Source organism: Peromyscus eremicus, chromosome 1 (genome assembly GCF_949786415.1).
Source record: "Peromyscus eremicus chromosome 1, PerEre_H2_v1, whole genome shotgun sequence".
Classification (NCBI taxonomy): Eukaryota; Metazoa; Chordata; class Mammalia; order Rodentia; family Cricetidae; genus Peromyscus; species Peromyscus eremicus.
Genome location: NC_081416.1, coordinates 158880968 through 158903796, shown reverse-complemented (window position 1 = coordinate 158903796; position 22829 = coordinate 158880968). Strand labels below are relative to the sequence as shown.

Sequence of the window (22829 nt, the reverse complement as noted above, 5' to 3'; positions counted from 1 at the left end):
ACAGGGCAGTCTTCTGGGATCAGCCCTGTAGGGTCAGAATTTTGAGGCTAAGAGGGAACAGGTGAAGGCCAGAATTCTGAAAGTTCTAGAGTTAAGATCAAATGAGAGGTAAGGAGTCAAAGGTTGCTTCTTCTGGGAGTCAGGATTCTTTTTATTATTATATTATTATAATTATTATTATTGGTGGTGGTTTTTTGAGACAGGATTTCTCTGTGTAGCCCTGGCTGTCATGGAACCTCACTCTGTAGACCAGGCTGGCCTCAGACTCACAGAGATCTGCCAGCCTCTGCCTCCTGGGTGCTGAATTAAAGGCGTGCACTTTAACTCCAAGGGGGTGCTGTCAGAATCTTGGACACTCTGGGGTCAAAGGTCAGGGTGAGAACCCCCTGGGGGTGGAGGTACCTGTCCAGAGATGCAGCCCATCAAAGCCGTAGGAATAGAGGTCATCGCCGACCCCATTGCCGCCCCAGCCCTCGCCGCCTCCAGGGTAGGGGCTGTAGCCCTCGCTGAGGGCCCAGCCCACCCGCAGGTGAGTGGACTGAGCTGTCAGAAACGGAGCCACCTCATCCACCATCACTTCAAAGTACCATTTGCCATACTGCGTGGAGCCTTCTGCTCGGCCCACAAAGATGTTGGGACGGATGCTGTAGGAGAGACAGGACAGGAGAGATGGAGAGGACAGCCAGATGGAGGAGAAGGAAAGAAAAAGACAGATAAAGAGAGGAACTGAAGTGATGGTTCAGAGGTTAAGAACACTGGCTTCTCTAGCAGAGGACCTGGGTGCCAGCCTGAGGTCAGGACTGAGGGTCAACGCTGAGGTGAAGAGCCCCACCTGGTGACGTAGTTGATGAGGTTTGTCTGCAGCAGAAGCTCCCTGCCAGGGAGCAGGTTCTCAGTGATGAGATCTTGGTTGGAGCGCACAGCCACACCATTGCACACACACAGTGAACACAGCACATCCAGGACCTGGAAGTCACGTTCAGAGGTCAAGGAGAGTGAGGGTGGCAGGCACGGTGGCGCACGCCTTTAATCCCAGCGCATGCGAGGCAGAGACAGGAGGATCTCTGTGAGTTCGAGGCCAGCCTGGGCTACCAAGTGAGTTCCAGGACAGCCAGAGTTGTGTAGTGAGTGAGACCTTGTCTAAAAACTGAAAATCCAAAAGGAGAGTCAGGGCACCAGGGTGGTGAGGCTGTGGGAGTTGCTGCAGAAGAAAGCCAGAAGGCGAGGGCAGTGTATCCGGCTAGAACATGGAGATCCTGCTTGGGAGGATGGGGTGAGAAAGGTTGGGAGGTCAAGGAGGAAGGTGAGGCAAGAGGCTGGGGGTGGCCCTCAGGGGTTGGGGTAAGGCATCATTAAGTGTAGGAAATTAGAGACTAGACCGGGGCAGTGAAGGAAGAGGTAACGGGTAGAGTGGAAGGTCAACTAGAGCCTCAGGAGTCAAGATGAGATGTTGGATTAGCAAGAGTTCTAAACGATGGCCTTCGTGGGCCAGATGGGGGATGTAAAGGTATGAACTGCTTTGAAGTTGTACAGTGGGCACTGATAGGGCCCGTAGCAAACTGTAAAGCCTATCTGCCCCCCACCAATGGCTATAAAATGTGCATTTCGGAGAGCCAACTAAGTTTATCTGTGGCCCAGAATCGACTGAAGAGCCGTGAATTTGAGACCGTCCAGTTGGGATGGAAGTGCATAGAAATAAAGTTTAGCAAACGGTGACGTAAAAGAGAGGAGTCCTGGGGAGAGGTCAGGGTTCCAGTGTTAGGGGTGAGAGGTCATGGAAGAAGGACCAACCTTGTGATTCCTCCCATGCTTGTCTAAGAGGGAGATAATAGACTTGATGTGGTTCTCCTGGATGATGTTCAGAACCTCGGGACTCTCAATCAGGACACAGTACAACACCTCCAGGATGCCTGCCGGGTGCCAACAAGAGAGGTGAGGGGGAGTGGCCTTTCCTCCCTAACCTTCCCATTCCCCTCTCCTGGATTCTCCTACCAGATGAGGCCTCCAGACGATCCAGCTTGCTGACCAGCCAATCCAAGTTAGTGGAGAAGAGGGCACAGTTGGTACGATTGCCACGGATCAGAGAGGCTGTAGGGGCATGGGGGTGAGATCTATTAGGATGGGGCATCTGAGTGCTCTCGGGGAAGTCAGCTCTGAGTGCCCTTACCTAGTAGTTCATAGAGCAGGTTCACAATCTCTTTCCAAGACTCAGCTGCCTCCTCCCCTGCAAATTCGGCAAAGTGAGCAGCAGTGGTGTAGACATTGAGACGGTCAATGCAGTTCAAGACCAGGGAGAGCATCCCCTGGGGTGAAGAAATGAAGGAGTTACAGCAGGAGTTCCAGACCCACACTTCTTTGCCTTTCCCGGGTCTACTAAGTCATATTCCTGCGACAGGTTATGTCCCCAGAGGTAACCCAGCTTCCTAGTTCCATGTCCCTGTTCAGTCTCATCACCCTCCTTTCCTTCTTGACACATCAAACTGTCCCTGTGCTCTTTGCCTCATTCTCCAATATTACATTTGTGCTATGTAATCTACAGTTTTCTCTCCATTTTACTTGGTTCCAGACTCCTCACTCCAGGCTGCAATTTGGACCAGTTCACTTTTACCACCTACCATAAGAGATTCTCTCCCCTCTGACACTTTAATGTGGGTTTTTTTCTTTCTTTACTGTGATTTATTATCAGTTTTATTTTTGGAGACAGGGTCTCACTATGTAGCCCTGGTTGGCCTGGAAATCACTGTGTAGATCAAGCAGGCCTCAAACTCATACAGATTCACCTGCCTCTGCCTCCAGAATTCTAATGTTAAAGGTATGCTCCAACATGCCCAGCTATTCTGAATTTTGTAAATTTATATATTGTACAAATAGTTTTCCTGCATGTACGTGTGCCTTGTCTATACCTGGTGCCTGCAGAAGTCAGAAGAGGAAATTGGATCCCCTAGAATTGGAGTTACAGATAATCGTAATTGGCTGTGTAGGTACTAGGAACTAAACCCAAGTCCTCTGGAAGAGCAGCAAGTGCTCTTTTTTTGTTTTGTTTTGTTTTTTGAGACAGGGTTTCTGTGTAGCTTTGGAGCTTGTCCTGGAACTCACTCTGTAGACCAGGCTGGCCTCGAACTCATAGAGATCCGCCTGGCTCTGCTTCCCAAGTGCTGGAATTAAAAGTGTATGCCACCACCGCCTGGTGCAGCAAGTGCTTTTAATCGCTGAGCCCTTATTCTGAGTACTTTATTCGTGTGTGTGTGTGTGTGTGTGTGTGTGTGTGTGTGTGTGTGTGTGTAAATGAGCATGCACATGTATGTTCCAAAGGACAACTTCTACCTCCTTTGAAACAGGGTTTCTCATTGGCCTGAAGCCTACCAATTAGGCTACACTGGCTGGTCATGAAGCACTGAGGATCTGCCTATCTCTGCCTCCCCAGTGCTGGGACCACAAATGCCTACCACCACACCTGACGTTTTTATGTGGTGGGTTCTAAAAATCTAACTCAGTTTTTCATGCACTTTAACTGGCTGAGCTCTCTCTCCAGCCCTTTTATTGTGAATTCTAACACACACACACACACACACACACACACACACACACACACACACAGAAAAGCATATACAATTAATTCTCATTATTCTCAGTAACATTCTGTAAAATCACATGAACAATGAATTATCAACCATTGAACTATTACTTGTAGCAAAAACACAGGGGATTCCTGTGAATGTCTGGATAAATATAGTTTTGTTTGTTTATTTGAAAGACAGTCTCATCCTGTAGTCCAGGCTGTCCTGGAATTGGTGACAATCCTCATATATCAGCTTCCCAAGCGCTGGCATATTACAGGTGCGAGCCTCCACACCTGATTTTTTCACTATAATTTTTTTGAAACAGGAGCTTGTTATGTAAGCCAGGCTGGATTTGCTCCTTATATCTCTGCCTCCTTAATCCTGATGAGTCACCATCCCTGCCTTAAAACATTTATTTTTAGGAGCTGAAGAGATGGCGCAGTGGTTAAGGCTGCTCTTCCAGAGGACCCAGGTTCAATTCCCAGCACCCACATGGCAGCTCACACTTGTCTGTAACTCCAGTTCTAGGACTTCTGACACCCTCACACAGACACACACGCAGGCAGAACACCAATGAAAAAAATGAATTATAATTTTTTTAAATTTTTTAAAGATGGAGTCATGAGCCCAGCAGTGGTGGCGCACGCCTTCAATGCCAGCACTCAGGAGGCAGAGGCAGGCGGACCTCTGTGAGTTTGAAGCCAGCCTGGTCTACAGAGTGAGTTCCAACACAGCCCGGGCTGTGTCTTGAAAAACCACCTGCCCCGCCCCTCAGGCACAAAAAAAAAAAAAAAAAAGAAAGAGTTATGTCTGGAGATATAGCTCAAGTTTAGCACAAATGAACAAATGAAGCCCGGGGGTTGGGAGTGAGAGCAGAAGGAATAGAGCATCCTCGGCTACTGCAAGTTCATGGCCAGCCGAGAGGGGGAGAGAGAGAGAGAGAGAGAGAGAGAGAGAGAGAGAGAGAGAGAGAGAGAGAGAGGGAGAGAGAGAGAGGGAGTATATTTGCTATGTGGACCAGGCTAGGCTAGCCCCAAACTCCTGGGCTCAAATGACCTTCTTTTTTTTTATTTTTGGTTTTTCGAGACAGTGTTTGCGCCTTTCCTGGAACTCACTTGGTAGCCCAGGCTGGCCTTGAACTCACAGAGATCCGCCTGGCTCTGCCTCCCGAGTGCTGGGATTAAAGGCGTGCGCCACCACCGCCCGGCTTCAAATGACCTTCTTACTTCCCCTTCCCACGTAGCTGGGACTATGGGCATGAGCTGTGGTGCTCAGCTTCTGAACACATTTTTTTCTTCAATGAGTTAGTGCATAACCTTGCTTTATACATGTTTCTATATAAAGAAACATCCTCATAATATAGTGCTTTATTCAAGAATATTAAACTCATAGCTAATAGCATTATATTGATACCTGAATGAAACTTCTTTCCTATACTTAAGAATTAGATAGAGCCGGTGATGGTGGCTCACACCTTTAATCTTAGCACTTGGGAGGCAGAGGTGCAGGTCTACATAGAGAAACCCCGTATTAAGGGGAATAAAAAAGAATTCCAGATGGTACCTGAAATTTTTGTTTGCATTTTTTTGTTCGGCATTTTGAGACAGTGTGTGTGTGTGTGTGTGTGTGTGTGTGTGTGTGTGTGTGTGTGTGTTACGTATTTGTTTGTGTGCCAGTGTGCATTTTTGCTCCTATGGAGACTAGAAGTCAACTTGTGGAGTCTTTTGGTTTTGGTTTTCCAGACAGGGTTTCTCTTTGTAGCCCTGGCTGTCCTGGAACTCACTCTGTAGACCAGGCTAGCACCGAACTCAGAGAGTATCCTCTTCTACCTTCCAAGTGCTGGGATTAAAGGTGTTGTCACCACCACCACCAGCTGGCAACTTTTGGGGTCTTCTATGATGACTTGCCACCTTGGTTTTTGTTTTGTTTTAAGGACAGGGTCTCATTATATAGCCCTGGCTGGCCTGAAACTTGCTATGTAGACCATGCTGACCTTGAATTTACAGAGATCCTCCTGCTTCTGCCTTCCAAGTACTGGGATTAAAGGCATTCATCATTACACTCAGCTGTCCTGTATTTTAAAGGTTTACTTTATTATTTTTAAATCTATGTATGTGTGAGGGTGTGTGCATGTGAGTGCAGGGGCATGTGGAGGCCAGAGGCATTGGACCCCTCTGGGGCTGGAGTTTGGGTGTTTTGAGTCACCAGATACACGTACTGGAAACTGAACTTGGGTCCTGATAGAGCAGTACCTGCTCTTAAACACTGAGCCATCACTCTAGACCCCATCTTACGTTTGTGAGACAGGGTTTCTCACTGAACCCACCTACCTGTACTGGAACTCTAAGCGCCCTGCATACACTGTACTAATCCCACCCTGGTGACAGTTCTGTTATTGTTACCGTGATCCTTCTTTCCCATCAAGGGATGAGAGGCCAGGCTATGCCTCCGAATAGATACATTTCCCACCACTGCCAAGGCAGCAGAGTCCCTGACCTCAGCCCAGGCCTCTTATTCCACCCCTCTCCGCTTCTCCTACTCTGGCAGAGCTGAGCACCCCACACCTCTTCCCTTACTGTTCTAAGAGATGACTAGTACCTCACCCCAATAAGCTCCTCCCAGACGTGCCAAGATCAGCCCAGGTCTCTGTATCCCTACTCCCTCTCACCCAGAAGGTCTGGATCCTACAGACCCAGTAGCAGGAAGCCCCATCTTGTGGAGCCTCAGACTCAACTCCAGACCAGATTGTCTAGTCTTGACCCTCATTTCACAGGGCTCCGCGGCCTGCTCCCTTATTCCGGCCCGCCCTCCAGGCCCCGCCCATGAACCCCGCCCACCCCTTCCTTGAGGCCCGGCCCATCACTTTCCTACAGGCCCCGCCCTCCCTCGAGCTCCTCACTATACCCCGCCCCTCTCTAAGGCCCAGGTACCCGGAGTCTCCAGGCCCCGCCCCTCGGGCTCCGCCCTCCACGCCTGGCTTCACCTCCTCCTGGAAGAGGCTCTGTCGGTTGCGCAGGCTGCGGAGCTTGGTCTGCTTCTCCTCATGCTGCAGCTCCTCCGAAGGCGGCTCGAAGTAGCCTATGAGATCCTGTAGGCTCAGGATGACGCCTTCGATGGGCAATGCTGACCCAGCCGGTGGCCCCGAGCCCCGTGGCTTCCCACTGAAGCTATCGAGACCCCTGTGGGGATCACAGTGCTCAGGCAGGGTTGGAAGCCCCACCCCATCCTGCGCTGGACCCCACGGGCTTCGGTTTTGTGAAGGACAGAGAAACAGAAGTAAGGCCTTGGCCCAAGGTCACTTAGAACCTATGACGGAGCTGGGACTGGCATGGGCCCCTGCGTAGCAGGCACAAGGGATCGTGGAAGTAGTCGGGACTGGAGAGGGCCAGTGAAGAGTCTGGGTGCTGGTGTGAAAGTTAGATAATGGTCTGGAATGTAAGGTCAAAGGTCATGCGTGTCTTAGCTGTGCGGAGGTCAAGGCTGTGGACATTAGATGTCTCTGAAGAGGGACTATGACATTTGTCAGGTACATAAGTACAAGGAGCCTAGGAGAGGGTGGGCAGGCTTACTTTATGAATTGGTTGTACAGGCCTGCCGTGCTGTAGATCATTCGGGCAGCCTGAGACTCCTCCTGCTGGCATCGCGTCAGTGACAGTGCATCATCCATGTGGCCTTCCTGGTGCAGCATAGCCTGGATGTGCACACAGAGAGTTCAGGCGGGGTTGCCACCTGATCTACAGGGTGCTGGGGATGCAACCCAGGGCCTCACACATGCCAGGCAAGCCCCTTACCAGCAGAGCTACCACCCCAGCCCTTTTCTTTTGGGGCTTTTGAAACAGGATTTCACTATGTAGTACAGGCTGACCTCAAACTCAGCCCCCCCGGCAGCCTCTTGAGTGCTAGGGTAATTGGTGGGAACCACCAGGGCCAGCCAATAATTTATGACTATTATTTTCAGCCTGTTATTATTTGGAAGATTTTCGTGGGGAGTGGATGTGGATGTGCACACGCTGGCAGTCAAGACAACCTGATGGAATCTGTTCCCTCCTTCCACCATTCGGGTTCCTGGGCTCAGACTCAAGGCGGCCGCCTGGCAGCAAATGCCTTTTACTTGCTGAGCCATCTTGCCGGCCCTTAGTATTTGTTTTCTCTCTGTGTGCATGGCTTTCTATTCTTCAGTTTCTGTTTATAAATTTCAGTTTATCTCTGCCCCTTTATCTCTCTCTCTCTCTTTCTCTACACACACACACACACACACACACACACACACACACACACGCGCACACACACACACACACACACACGCACGCACACACGCACGCACACACACCTCTTATATTTTCCAGTCTATCTCAGTCTCATTCTCAGGCTCCCAAAAGCTGGGTAATGAACACCACAGCCCACCCCTGCCCCTGTTCACACACCCACCCCTTCCAGGAACCCACCTTCTTCTTGAGCACGCCAAGCCTCAGGGCCTTGGGGTCCGGGGCAGCATAGGTGAGCCACAGGCCTGAGGCCACATGCTGCACGAAGCAGAGTGATTCTCCATACTTGATCTCAGGGGGCCCCATGCCCTCCACATCTCTCTTGGGGGCCACATCCAGCTTCTCCTGCAGGGACAAGGGACAGATGTCAGCCTCCTCTGCCTGGCGTCATGGGAGACCCCAAGCAAGAGCCTCAGCCAGGAGGCTGGAGTGGGACCCAGGGCTGCAGCTGAGGAAGGGCACCTTGCCCCCTACACACACACACACACACACACACACACACACACACACACACACGCACACACACACCAACCTTTGAGATTCGGAAGCAAAAGGAAGTAGCCTTGGTGTGGGCCTTGCTGGCATCAACCACCACAAGGCCTTGGTCCTCGGTGAGCGCCAGGTACCGCCCAGTGGTCACATGCCTGATTCGAAGCGGCTGGCCCCAGCGGAGATGGCTTCCACTCCAGCTGTGGAGGGTGACCGTAGGGAGAATCAGGGCACCCCTCCCTAGTAGCCATTAATATCATAGTCTTGGCCTGAAACTACTCAATCATCTCTCTTACAGGGTCCCCTGGATCTTTCTCAGAACTGTCTCCTCCCTGCTCAGTAGCTCCATCCTCTTGCAGGACCTTGAACCTTCCTCAGAGCTCCCCAGTGTCCCCAAGGCCCTGGCTCATCAAGCTTTCGATGCACAAACTTTCACCCTGAACCCCGATCTCTCCTTCAGGAACCTCCCACCTGCCCCAAGGGCTTTTCCTCTAGGGTTCCAGGAACGCTGAGGATCTAAATCTCCCTCGGGCTCTCTAGGTTGTCCCCCAAAACCTTCCAGTATCTCCCTCAGATCTCCTTCAAGACCCTTTCTCCTCTCCCAGGCTCTACAGGAGTCCCCAACCTCTCCTCCACCGCACCTGATTCTCAGCGGCTCTAGCCTCCAAAGCGAGCGGGCATGCGTGCACACAGGCCCTCCCTCGTAGTAGACCAGTCTAGGGATATAGGAGAGAACAAGGTCAGGAATGCAGACGCCAGTCCCCAACCTAACAGCCCATCTGTGGAAGGCTTGGTCCCCAGCCGGTGGTAGAGCCTTTGGGAGGGAGCCCAATGGAAAGATGTTAGGTTGCTGGAGTATTACAATATTGTGCCTTCCATTTTCCTTATTGTGTCCTCAAATGTCATAGGGTGAAACTAGCCTCTGCCACATACTGTCGCCATGATAAACTGTGCCACCTAGGACCCAAAGCGATAGGGCCAAGCCTTCATGGATTGCAACCGAAAGAGTCTGTCCCTTATCAAGTTGATTTTCTCAAGTATTTTTCTCTATTGCCACAGCCACAGAAAGCTAAAAAGCACAGATTGCCCGACCAGTCTTCCCACCCACACCTCTGGACCCCAAGTCTCCTTGTCCAGAGCCCAGACCTGCGTTGGTCATCACTGTCCGAAGGGGAAATGGTCAGACATTCATCCATGTGTCCATGAAAGAGGCGGAGGACATGGCCTCCGGTCACGAAGCCTGAGGAAGATCAAGGAAATGTGTTTGCTGTGAGGTAGGAGTCTCAGAAAGATCTAAAAGCCAATGTGGGGTCTAGGGGTCCTATGTCTTCCCGGTGGAAGATGAAAGGCTGGATTGGGGAGCAGTGTTGATGGTCTGTGATTTAGGCCATGTTTAAAGACTAAAAAGTGGGGATGGGAGACTTGGGAGCTGAGGTCAGAGGCCAACCCATAAGGATCTGGATATGCCGGGGTAAGGTCAGGGGACTTAGAGTCGTGACTTAAGGGTCTGTATTTGGACTTTCGAGATTGGGGTCAGATTGTGTGGTCGGAGGGTTGGGTCTAGCGCTCCTTGCTCTCGGGCTCTGTCCTCTGAGGTTAGGATTTGGAGGCATGATGTTCGCCTCTGAGCCTAGAGTTGGCAGTAAAGACCTCAGTTCTGAGTGTTGATTGGGGGATCTTGAGCTGACGTGTGAGGTCAAGGTTCTGGGTTATGATCTGAGTTTGAGACTCTGAGCTCAGGAGTATGGATTTGGAAAGACGTGAGCTTTGTAGTAAATAACAAAGGTGCTGGAGGATGTCTCCACAATTAGGAGCACTCGCTGCCATTGCAGAGACCCCGAGTCCTGTTCCCAGCACCCACATAGCAGCTCAGAACTGTACCTGTGTAAATCCGGTTCCAGGGGATCCAACACACTCTTCTGGCCTCCACAGGCACCAGGCACATACATGGTGCACAGACACACACGTACACAAAATACCCATACACATAAAATGAAAAGAAATCTTTTTTTAAGAGTTTTTTTTAAGTTGGTGGGTCTGGGTTTCAGGGCTGGGCAATCAGTGGTTTAAGTCTCAGCTTGGTTCCCTGGTTCAGGACCCTGAAATTGGGTCAGAACTTAGGGCCATCCTCTGCTCTTACCGTAGGATCTGAGACTGAAATTGTCAGGGTTTTGGTTTTGGTTTTGGTGTGTCTTTAGTTTGCTATCAGGAGAGTTCACATGTGTGGCTTTGTGGGGGATTTCCCCTTCTGTTTAGTTGGAGCTTTCTGTGTACAAATGTGTACATGTTTATGTGTGTGTGTACTTATGTATGCAGGTGTTCATGCACATGTGTGCACATGCATGTGGAGGTCAGAGGTCAGCACTGGGCATCTTTCTCAGATCACTCTCCACTTTACTCTTGGGGAGCAGGATTTTCACTGAACCTGGAGCTCACTGATCCAGCTCAACTGGCTGTCCAGGAAACCCCAAGGGTCCTCTGGCCTGGCCCTCCCAACACTGGGATTACATGTAGGTCCATGACACTGAACCTGGCTTTTTCAGTGTAAGTGATGGGGATGGAACTTACGTCATACTTTCCTAGCTGAGCTGTCTCCCCAGCCCCGGGGTTTTGGTGTTTGTTTATTTATGTGTGTTGGTGTTTTGCCCCTATGAGTACCTGTACCACTTGTGGGCCTGGTGCCCACGGAGGTCAGAAGATGGTGTTGGATCCTCCGGAACTGGAGTTACAGATGGTTGTGAGCCACCATGTGGGAGCTGGGAATCAAATTCGGGTCATCTGGGAAGAAGGGCCAGTGCTCTTAACTGCAGAGCCGTCACAAGCCCTGTTTTCTGGGGTTTTTTTGTTTGTTTGTTTTTTATTTTATTTATTTGTTTGTTTGTTTTTGTGAGTGCCAGAGTTTGATTTTGGGTTTTCAGAGTGAAATTAAAATTTGGGAGCCTAGAGTCAGGAAGGTGGTAATGGCACCAGACACCAACCTGGTAACCTGAGTTCAGTCTTCAAGCCCTACATAGCAAAAGGTCATAAGTTATCCTCTGACCTTTACACAGGTGGGCATGCCCAGACACACACACACACACACACACACACACACACACACACACACACACACACATTTCAATTAATACTTTTTTGAGAGTCCAAGGCTGGTAGCATAAGGTCTGAGGTCTGAGCAGGGATCCTGATTTAGGATCTGAGGTTTAGATTTCAGGGCTTTGGTCTGTGCTTCTATCTGAGAACTGAAGTCTGAGGATTAAGCTTGTGAGTTGATGCTCTAAACCAGTGGTTCTCAATCTGTGGGTCACGACCCCTTGGTGTCAACTCTTTCACAGGGGTGACATATCAGATGTCCCGCATATCAGATATTTACATTATGGTTTATAACAGACCAAAATTACAGTTATGAAGTAGTAATGAAAATAATTTTATGGTTGGGGTCACCACAACATAAGGAACTGTATTAAAGGGTCACAGCATTAGGAAGGTTGAGAATTACTGCTCTAAGCTGTGAGTTCTGAGTGTAGGAGTCTGACCTCAAGGACTGCACTTGGTATGGAAGCTTTGGGTTGAGTTTGGAAGTGGTAGTGAATCCAGCTTTGGAGTCAGTAAGAAATGTGCTGTGAAAGCCATAACTGGAAGATCTGAAGCGTGAGATCCCAAGATCCAGTTTGGGCATGTCTAAGGAAGCACCACTGAGGATCTGTTTTGATGGCCTCATCTTAGGGGCCAGAAGCCTGGGATCCTCACCTTCTTCACAGCCAGAGCAGATGGGGTTCATGTTCCACAGAGTCTGCATGAAGGAGGCATCAACCTGGAGTTCCCCGCTTGCGGTCGACAGGTGCTGGGGGCAACCAAGGTGTGGTGGTCAGAGACAATTAACAAGAGTTGAGAGCCAGTGGGAAATAATCAAAGGGAGACACCAGACAGAATCGAGGCAGGGAGTTGGAGGTCACAGATCAGGCAAATGAGAGCAAGTTAGGAAATGCAGGGAGGGATGGTGATCAGAAATATAGGATATCAGACAACCAGGAGTTGTGAGTCAGAACACTGGGGGCCAGACACCCACTGGGCCAGCCAATGGTGAGAGATGGGGTAAATCCCATGCACTCCCACAGGAGCAGCAGGAGCCCTCAGGGAGATGGGATTACTCACCAGGTATCGCTCAGAGGAGACACTCACAAGGATGAGGTCATCCCCAACACGAACCTTCTCTCCTTCAGACCTCTGCTTGGAGGCAGGGTGCATCGTCCACCAACAGGCCTCTCCTATGAGTGGGGTGACTGTCAGGATAATGGTTTCCCACAATGCTCTTCCCCAGGGTACTCACAGCCACTGAGCCTTCCAGACCCTCTATAAATCCCCTGTTGCACCGCCAACTTCCCACCTCGTCTTCCTGTATAGAATGTGTCCATTCATATGTTCAAACCCTGCGTGCCCAGTTCCCTCTTCCTGGCTCCAGTGCAGCCTCATGCACACCTATCGAGTTCTGCACACTTTCTGTTCTCTGATTTGGGATGCCCATCATGCTCCCTGCCCACAGCCCCTGCACCTGTGGCATCCTCCTGTAGTCCCACGTCAAAAGCCAGCTTGTCAGTCATGGACCGGGAGGTGGTAAGGCAACTCAGGTACTACGGTGGGAGAGTGAGGTCAGCCTCGTGGGAGGCCTGAACCCTCTCCTTCGCCTGCACCTATGGGTAATGTACTCACCATACGGCTGTGTGCGTGCCGGAGCAGGATGGCATGGCCATACAGGAGTGTCCTGTGTCCCCCGCCCTGGGATGACTACAGGGGAAGAGACGGTGCAGAGTAAGCACAGATGCCCAGATTTCTAGCACCTTCCAAAACATATGGCTTATTCACAGGTGGATATATGAACCCCATGAAATGTGATGCCCAGGCAGGAAACCTCAGCTCAAACACCCAACATATTGCCTGCATCCATTTTCCCATCTGTAGAAGCAGAGACTGTCTCTGAGAAACCTAGACATGGAGTGTTTTATATTCCCCAAGACCCAGAAGCTTGTGATCTTAGCACTTGGAAAGCAGAAGCAAGAGGATCGGGTGTTCAAGGTCAACTTCAGCTACTTAGAGAGTTTGAAGCCAGCCTGGGATACATGAGGTTCTATAAAAACAAAACAGAAACTACAAAACCCACTCTGCCATCCTGCCTCTTTCCTCTTATAAACCAGGTCCTGACATCACCCAAGGTGTATGAATCTTCCAGGTGACTAAGGACACTCAGGAGAACCCCAGTATCCCATTTACTCCAGCCTGTCATAAACGATCTGAACCATAGCCTGTTGGCACAAACACAGTCCTAACTACTGCTTGTCACATGACTCTCAGCCACTGGGATAAAGTGACTCCCTAGTGCTGCCACACACTCCCATGCATGAGAAGACTTGGCTCTTTGGAGGAGGGAGGTACATCCAATTCCTTGATGGCATCATGCCTCCATCATGGCTCTCCCATGCCCATGCTCTGAGGGAGCCAAGTCATGGGGCCACATGGTCCTGTGGCAGACCCACACTTAGGATGGAGGGAGGTGAGGGAAGAGGTCCCATGCAGTGACGGGCAGGCTGGGGAGGAGGATAGAAAAGAAGAGAAAGGAATGGGCCAGGGAACAGGGGCTCAGAAGCCCCTTGCTCCCTCCTTCCTTCCTGCCTGGCTTGTTCTGGGCTCCACAGCCCCTGACATCTGGGGTGGGGGAAATCCTCCAGCCCCTGTGTTCAGGATGTGGGCCTGAGCAGCAGGCCTGGGGTCGGGAGTGATGGGAAAAACATGACACCCAAGGCCAGACCTACCCACTTATCCAAATTGAGGGCCTGTGGGGGGCAGGGCAGAGAGAGGAAGAAGAGCATATGGTGAATGACCCACAGGCCCCCTCCCCATCCTTGTCCCTGTTCCCTGCTCCTTGGAGGGGGAGCCTTACCTCTACACCAGCCTCCACAGTATTGGCCAGCATCTCCTGTAGGGCTCGAACTGACAGGGACTGCTCCAGGACGAAGCAGCAGATGGCCAGATCAGGGGGTACATTCTGAGGTGGGGTCAACAAACATCACTCGGGTCATTAGACTTTCATGCACCATTCCCCACTGTGCCTTGTCTGTCGCTTAGCCTGAATAGTCACACTTCCAGACACCCAGACCCCACCCACACCCCACAAGGGGCCCCAGCCAGGCATCAGACATACCAAAATCACAGGAAACACCTTCCAGTCTCCTCCTTCAAATTCCTCCAACTCATCCAACTCCACAGAAACTTCCAGATCACCTACGTCACTCAACTGTTTCATGCCCCCTGGTCTCATCACACCGACCCTGCTCCCTCTGCAGGAAGCTCCTGCAAATCACCCCAAATCTCTCCAGTCCTAGAAGAACACCACTTCTAGCCTTCACCCCTGCCTTTCCAGTCATACCGCAGGGAGATAGACACACTGTCCCCTCAGGTTCCTGAACTCCCTGCCCATCAGATGTCTGGTGACCTCCTCCACCGGAGGCCATCTCCTCTCAGTCCCCAGGCGCTCCTTGCAGGTCCCTTCCTCTCTCACACCCTGAGTATACCTCACCGTGGGACCTCAGGCTTCTCTGGCCTCTTGGCCTCCACACCCTCCTGCAAACCCTTGCTAAAATTCTCCTGGACGCCTGGACCCTCTTGATTCCAAAGTCACCTGCCTTTCAGATTCTAACTTCGCTCCATGTCTAGAGCCCTTTCTCAGACCCTTGCTGTCTAAGGCCACACACTCTTCCCATCTCTTGCCCCTGTCTTCTCTCTCCTGTTAGGTCCCCTTTCCTCTAAACTGCCTAGTTCTCCTCCTCCTTTGACCCTTGCTCCTCCTTCCCAAGACCCTCTGCTCTCCGTGCGAATAGGAATCCTCCCCTCATTCACTTTCCTTTCACACCTCACCACCCACCTAAGACTCCGCCCCCACCATAGGCTCCGCCTCCTGTCACTCTTCAATCCCCTCTCCACCCGCCTGAGACCCTGTTCCACATTAGGCTCTACCCCCACCTCAGGCCCCGCCCTTTTCTCTCCAGAGACCCTACCTCAAGTCTCTCCCCACCTCTGGCATCGCCTTTTATTCTTCGGGCCAGGCTCCACCATCTCAGATTCTGCCCCTCCTTAGACCCCGCCCCCATCTCGGGCTCCGCCCCTTCAGGCCCCACCTCACACATGCGCCCATTTCAGACTCCACCAGTCTCAGATTCCTCCCGTCCCACCTCGGGCCACGCCCCTTCCCCATTTTAGCCCCTCCCACTCCCTCCTGTCAGCTTCCCCCTTTCCGGCTCCAGAGCCTTCCTTTTAGGACTCAGAACCCCGCCCTCCCGACCTGCCCCTCCTTCCGCGCCTGGTGCACACAGACCTGCGCGTTGCTGGTGGGTTCCAGGAAGCAGAGGCGGTTGCCGAAACCCTCAGCGGCCAGACACAGCTTGAGCTGCTCCTTGAGCACCGTGGCGCTGCACTGCAGGACCACCTCGTCATCCTGGGGGAACAGAGGGACAAGGTTCACCGGTGGGACCAGCGAAGCCTCTGCGTGCCTTGGAGCTGTCTCTTTCCCCTAGTAGAAAAGATACACGCCACACCAGCCAGACTCCATTTATTGATCTATTTGGTTGGTTGGTTGGTTGTTCGCTCATTCATTCATTTTTCTTTTGAGAACCCAATACCTTCCTCCGCTTCTAAAGGCACTACACTGATGTAGTACACAGACACACATGCAGACAAAACACCTATACACATAAAACAAAGGTAAGAAAACATTTTTAAAGAAGGTAACACATCCTGCCAGAAATCACATGACCTCCAAACTCCCAAGCATGTCAGATAGACATGTTCTAATCCTAAGTGTCAATCCACATAGGCAGTCTTCAATCCATTTGCCCAACCCAGGAGGGGACAGAAGCATGGCCTACTGATAATTGCTCTGTCCTGGTATCTCTGACATCCTGGTACATGCTGGGCATCTCGGTATCTATAGTAATTCTATAACTTGCACATTATTTAGCAAGAATTTACAGTTGTCTTATGCTTATGTCTTTTATTCATTTAACAGACACTTACTGAGGTGCCTGCCAGGCACTGGTTTAGGCACTGAATACACAGCATTGAATAAAGTAGAGAAGCCTTGCCCCCAAGGATCATGCATAAACAGGTGAGTAAATACATAAGTTTATTGTTAGTGGTAGGCGTTCTGGAATAACATAAGCCAGACTGATATAACAGGGTGGTATTAAGGCAAAGAAAACATCAGTAAGGGGGGGAGTGACACATAGCCGCTCCAAGAAGATGACCTTTGACCTTTGATCCTTGTCCACATAGAAAAGAAGCAGGACTGGTCATCTGTGGGGAATGTTCCAGAGAGGCAGTCTATGCAAAGGCCTGTGGCCAGTGGGTGCAAGGGGTGTCAAGGAATGGAAAGTGAGATGGGACCAGCAGGGATGAGGGATGCGTTGAGGTCAGAGAGACACTTAGATGGGCCCTTGGAGTCCTTAGTGGATGTTTTGTTTTTTGTTTTCTCTCTCTCTCTCTCTCTCTCTCTCTCTCCCTCTCCACATTTCCGGATGAGGAAACTAAGCTAGAGAAAAAAATTAAAATCACTTTCCCAAGCAGAGAGAGCAAGTGAATGGCAAAGCCAGGATATAATGAGAACCACATAGGCAGTCTTCAATCCATTTGCCCAACCCAGGAGGGGACAGAAGCATGGCCTACTGATAATTGCTCTGTCCTGGTATCTCTGACATCCTGGTACATGCTGGGCATCTCGGTATCTATAGTAATTCTATAACAAACCTAAATCACACAGTACTGACGCCCACTCTCTCCTGCGTGAGAGGGAAGGGGGAGGAGCCTGGCCTCAAACGCTGCTTGCAAAACCAGTTGAAATGATGCATACCTGTACTCTTATCACTCCAGAAGCTGGGATAGAAGGATCACTTGGGTCCAGGAGTTCAAGACCAGCCTGGATAATATAGCAAGGCCCTACCTTGAGAGAGAGAGAGAGAGAGAGAGAGAGAGAGAGAGAGAGAGAGAGAGAGAGAAGGAAGGAAGGAAGATAGGTGGTAGGTATATAGTAGATAGATGATAGATACATAAATGATAGGTAGATAGATAGATGATAGCTAGGTAGATAGGTAGGTAGGTAGATAATAAGTAGATAGATGATAGATGATAGATAGATATAGATAGATAGGTAGGTAGATAGATGATTGATAGATGATAGATAAATAGATGGATGATAGATAGATAGATGATAGATGGGTAGGTAGATAGGTAGGTAGGTAGATAGATGGTGGATAGATAGTAGGTAGATAGATAGATAGATAGATAGATAGATGATAGGTAGGTAGAGAGGTAGAGAGATGATAGATAGATAGATGACTAAGTGAGTAGATAATTGGTAGATGAGGGACAGAGAAGAACAAAAAATACAATTCAATACAATACAATAAAATAGTGCAATTTCCAAAGCCAGGCATGGTGGTACAATGCCTATTAATTATTCCAAATATTTTAGAGGTAGAGGCAGGAGGACATGGAATTCAAGGTCAAGAGCAGCCTGAGCTATATGAGACCCTGTCTCAAAAAAACAAACAAATGAAAAAAGCCAGCTTCCTTGTACCCCAGCACCCCACTACCACCACTCCCATCCTTGAACCTGACTCAGTTATTCTGGGGTCCGCAGAGAACCTGCACTTTTTTTTTTTTTTTTTTTTTTCGAGACAGGGTTTCTCTGTGTAGCTTTGTGCCTTTGCTGGGACTCACTTGGTAGCCCAGGCTGGCCTCGAACTCACAGAGATCCGCCTGGCTCTGCCTCCTGAGTGCTGGGATTAAAGGCGTGCGCCACCACCGCCCGGCTGAGAACCTGCACTTTTAACCAGGCCCCTGACTTCTGGAGGTTCTGACCTGACCAGATCTTGAGAGATCCCAGTGTAGGCAGAGGTGGAGGTCACTATATTCAAAACAAGGGAAGTGATCTGGAGGGCTATTGCCAGCACCCTTAATATCCAAGAAAATAGAACACAAAGAAGAAAATAACATGCCCAGTCTGATATCAAGATGAATGACATGTTATGAAAGTTGTTATTAAAAGTAGGTGTGCCAAGACAGGTGTGGTTGTTCATGTCTTTAATGCCAGCACTCAGGAGGCAGAGGCAGGTGGATCTCTGTGAGTTCAAGTCCAGCCTGGTCTACAGAGTGAGTATCAGGACAGCTGGGGCTACACAATGAAACCCTGTCTCAAACCACTTCCCCAAAAACAGGTGTGTGTGACGCATGCCTTTAATCCCAGTATTGGGGAAGCAGAGACAGGTAGATTTTAGTGAATTTGAGGCCAGTCTGGCCTACATAGGGAGTTCTAGGCTAGCCAGGGCTACGCAAAGTGAGTGTGAATGTTTACTGGGGTTGTCTGTAGTATTGAAGACGTGACTACCTCTGTGCACCAGGCAAGTGAAGATACAGGCAAACTGCAATATAGTCGTAAAACAGGATACCAATAAGCTCCACTCAAAAGGCTAGATACATGCTACCTGTCAAAAATATCCTAAGCAGTAAGAGAGAAATGAACACACACACTGTTCGTGAAATTCTAGTGGTGACTAGTGGGGTCTGTGTGATGACGGAAGGGCAGGAGGGATTTTCTGGGGTAGCGGAAGTGTTCTTTGCCTCGATTATGACGGTGATTACTTGGTTTGCATACTTTTTCAGAGCCCACTGAAGCCAGACATGGTGGCACACGCCTGTAAGTCCAGCCCTTGGGAGGTGGAGGCAGGAGGATCCGGAGTCCATGGTCATCCTCGGCTGTGTATCAAGTTTAAAGCCAGCTTCGGTACATGAAACCCTCTCCAACACTGCCCCTCTCAGAAAAGCGCTGAGGTTTGTTAACTGTTTTGAATCGGTAAAATTTGCTGCTTGTCAACTATGCCACCAAGTTGATGGGTCTTGAGTGTTGCCCAGGCTGACCTTGGACTTTCAGTCCTCCGGCCTCGGCTTGCTGAACACTGGAACCATGGGTGTATACCACCACACCCTGCTTTAAAGTTGGAATTTTCTTTTTGTTTAATAGTACCTATAAATATGTAGGTACAACCCAATGCACCCTGGGTTGCAATACAGATTCTTTCTTACAGGTGGGATATGATTTTTAAAGAGTTTTTTTTTGTTTTTTTTTTTTGTTTTTTTTAAAGAAGGTACCACACAACCTCAGTAACACTGAGGAAAACAGACCGACCGAGCCTAGGCCAGCCTGGCCTGACACCATCTACCCGGCAAGCCTGGGCCTAGATTCCCCCTGGTAAAAGCAAGACTTTGCCTCCCGGGCACTCAGAGATGCCACTTCCTGGCCTTGACCTTGGGCAAGTTTACCACTTGGGGCTTGGTTTCCCTCAAACCTCCCAGGGAGATAAAGATAGGGCCCTACCTCAGAAGATAGGGCAGTGAGAATGTAATTAGATGCCTCTGGAGGCTGAGGCCCTGGGCACTGGGCCTGGAGCAGAGTGACGGCTCAGGAGCCGGTAGCCACAGCCATGGGCTTATTAGGCGGTGGAAGGCCAAACCCATGGTGTAGGCTAAGGGGCTGGGGCTGCGGAGAGGCCCTCCTCCAGTGCCTTCATATCCAGCTGTCACCATCCTTCATTAACAGTCCCAGCTGTTTGTTCCTCCCTCCCAAGAAACCGGACCCAGCCTGCCAGGGTCCTATTCTGGGTCAGGAATGCTGCGTCAGCATTTCTGCATGGACCCGGGGCCTGGGGGAGAGGGACAGTGCAGGGTCAGCAGACCTGGCCCGAAGGAGAGACCGTCTCCCAGGCTCAGATACCCACCTCCACCTCAGCCCCTAGGAGGGCATGGTATGAAGGACTAAGAAAGAGGCAGCCCCTCCCCATTTTGTCCCTCCCTGTCCCCTGCCCAGAGCCCAGAAAAGAGGGCTATTCTGGGAGAGACACCTGTTGTTCCAAGTCCCATCCCTGCCCCCAGCTGGGGATCAGAGATTCAGGGAGACAGGACCAAAGGGACAGTAAAACTCAGAGGGCTGAAGCCAAGGGACAAAAGACCGAGACACCACAAGACATACCAAGGAGATGGGGGAGACATCACCCAGACACCCTCAGAGTCTTAGCAGACATGGTTACCCTCAACAAAACCAAGGAAAGAACATTCAAGATCCAAGCGACCCCCAAGGAGACCACCGAAGGCTAGGAGATGAAGAGAAAGTGTCGTCCAGCCCACCCCAGCCCCCTTCCCAAGAATTTAAATAGGTCAGAGCCTGGAGCAAGAAGGGAACAGGGCTAGGGTGGGGGTGGAGGACAGCTAAATTAAGCCCAAGAATTAGAACCACCTTCCTCAAGTGCCTGCTTCCAGGATGGCAGGAGGGGGTCCTCCCTCAGTGACCCCAAATCTCTCCTGTCAGGAGAGGGCAACTGAGGATCTTCCCCTCCCCACTCAGTCCTCCCAAATCCTGCTAATTCTCTAGGGTCAAAAAAGTGACGAGAAAAGACAGACACGACGAAGTGACAGCCACCCAAAGTGACCTCGGATTTCAGAGACCACCAGCAAGCAAGACAGAGACAGAGAGATTCAAAGAGGTCAGCGAGAAATTCCCACAAAGCCTCCTGACCCAGACAAAACGTACCGTCCGCAAAAACTGGACTTCGTCCTCGCCTTCTCCTCCTCCATCACCCATGATGGCAATCCCCCGTTGTCCCGGGCTAGGGTCTGAGGATGGCGAGAGGGGCTGCAGGTTGGGCGGGTGGGCTGAGGGAGGGCTGGGGTCGGAGACCTCTAGGGACACCAGAGGCACCCGCGAGGCAGATGGAACTGCAGGAAGCGAACTGGTGCGGGACCCAGATGCAAGGAGGTCCCCGCCCCCGTGACACCCATTGGGCCAGGATGGATGGGCCACGCCCCTGTCCGGAACCCCGCCCACAGCACAAACTGTGGAAGGTGTTCGCTCCCCGTGGGGCGGGTGTCTAGAAAGTAGCTGAGTGGCCACAGTCACCGTGAGGTGCCATAGTTCTGTCTGTCATGTATGTATTTATCTAGTCATTTATCTGTCTCTCCCTCTCCTTCCCTCCCTCTCTCTGAGAGTCTTATGTACCTCAGGCTGGCCTTAAACTGCATTTGTAGTCAAGGATGACCTTGAACTTCTGGCCACATCTGATTTATGTAGTGCTGTGGTTCAAACCCCGGACGGTGTGCATGCCAGGTAATCACTCTGCCATTGGGCTACATTCCCGTCCCAATTCTGTTATTTCTTAATGCGTGAACTAAGGGTTTACCCTTGCTACATAATCTCACGGTTGTGCCTGGATGCACACCACACCTACTAACTTAAAACACACACACGGTTAGGGCCGGTCATAGTGGCACCGGCTTGTCACCCAAGCTCTGAAGAGGCTGAGGCAGAGGGATTGCAGATTTGGAGCTAGTGCTGCATAATAAGACCCTGACTCAAAACAGAAACGAAAGCAGGGCTCCGGGTGTGTCTTAGTTAGTAGAGTGCTTGTCTAGTTTACCCAAAAACCCGGGTTCCAGCACATGAACTGGGTGTGACTGTGCACATCTGTAATCCCAGCGCTCAGAAAGTTGGAGACAAGAGGATCAGTACCTCCAAGTTACCCTCAGCTACATAGCAGGTTAGAGGCCAGCCTGGGCTGCATGGTACCCTATCTCAAAACAACGTGTGTGTGTGTGTGTGTGTGTGTGTGTGTGTGTGTGTGTGTGTGTGTGTGTTGTCTGTCTGTCTGTCTGCCTGCCTGTCTGCCTGTCCGCCAGGCTGGTCTCAAACTCACAGACATCCCCCCGTCTGCCTCCCTAGTGCTGAGATTACAGAAATGCGTCCCCGCCTCTGAACTAAAAACTGCCTTTTGAAATCATCCCAGCTGGTGTCTCTTTCCCACCTGTTGCATTTCAGGTGTGAGCTAAGATCTTTTTATTATCACTCATGTCTCACAACCCTGCTATTATTGGCGGCCTTAACAGCAGAAAATAAAACACGTGGCCCCTGCAGAGACCTCCTAAATGTCCTGTAGTCCTCACAGCAACCTTTGGGGGTCACACTTCCACCACACTCACAGTGCCAAGTCTGAAGACAGAGTTTGGGAGCTGGAGTCAGGCACCTTGTGCTGACCTGGGGATCTGGACCTAAATGTGGGGTTCCTGGCAGCTAGCCTTTGACATCTCCATATTTGCATTTGACTTTTCTAATTTAGCCGTGTGGTGGCACATGCCTGAAATCCCCCAATTTAGGAGGTAAAGGTAAAAAGATTAGGAGTTCAAGATCAGCCCTAGTTACATAGTACATTTCAGGCCAACCTGAACTACATGAAACTCTGTCTCAAAAGTAAAAAGTAAGAGCCAGGAGTTCCAGGCCAGACAAACCTATATATGATCATCTGTCTCAAAAAATAAATAAAATAAATAGAGCCAACAAGACGGCTAGCTGGTGGGAGCGCTTGCCCCCCCGGACTGATGACCTGAATGTGACCCCAGGACCCATAGAATAGAATGAAAGAAAGGTTCC

General features: G+C 50.5%; 1 protein-coding gene across 1 annotated transcript in view; it reads right to left on the bottom strand.

The window, feature by feature from the left end:
• Ryr1 (ryanodine receptor 1) overlaps positions 1-20990 on the bottom strand; it is a 128656-nt gene extending 107666 nt beyond the window's left edge. Inside the window, exons 1-19 of the mRNA XM_059279630.1 lie at positions 20940-20990; positions 15678-15797; positions 14247-14351; positions 13022-13096; positions 12864-12942; positions 12467-12579; positions 12062-12155; positions 9461-9554; positions 8956-9030; positions 8358-8514; positions 8006-8170; positions 7130-7251; positions 6544-6739; positions 2168-2303; positions 1993-2088; positions 1792-1910; positions 833-966; positions 403-644; positions 3-25 (exon numbers count right to left, since the gene is read on the bottom strand). Coding sequence (XP_059135613.1) covers positions 3-25; positions 403-644; positions 833-966; positions 1792-1910; positions 1993-2088; positions 2168-2303; positions 6544-6739; positions 7130-7251; positions 8006-8170; positions 8358-8514; positions 8956-9030; positions 9461-9554; positions 12062-12155; positions 12467-12579; positions 12864-12942; positions 13022-13096; positions 14247-14351; positions 15678-15797; positions 20940-20990 — 2196 coding nt within the window. The remainder of the gene's footprint in view (positions 1-2; positions 26-402; positions 645-832; positions 967-1791; positions 1911-1992; positions 2089-2167; positions 2304-6543; positions 6740-7129; positions 7252-8005; positions 8171-8357; positions 8515-8955; positions 9031-9460; positions 9555-12061; positions 12156-12466; positions 12580-12863; positions 12943-13021; positions 13097-14246; positions 14352-15677; positions 15798-20939) is intronic.
• Positions 20991-22829: the final 1839 nt, after the last annotated feature.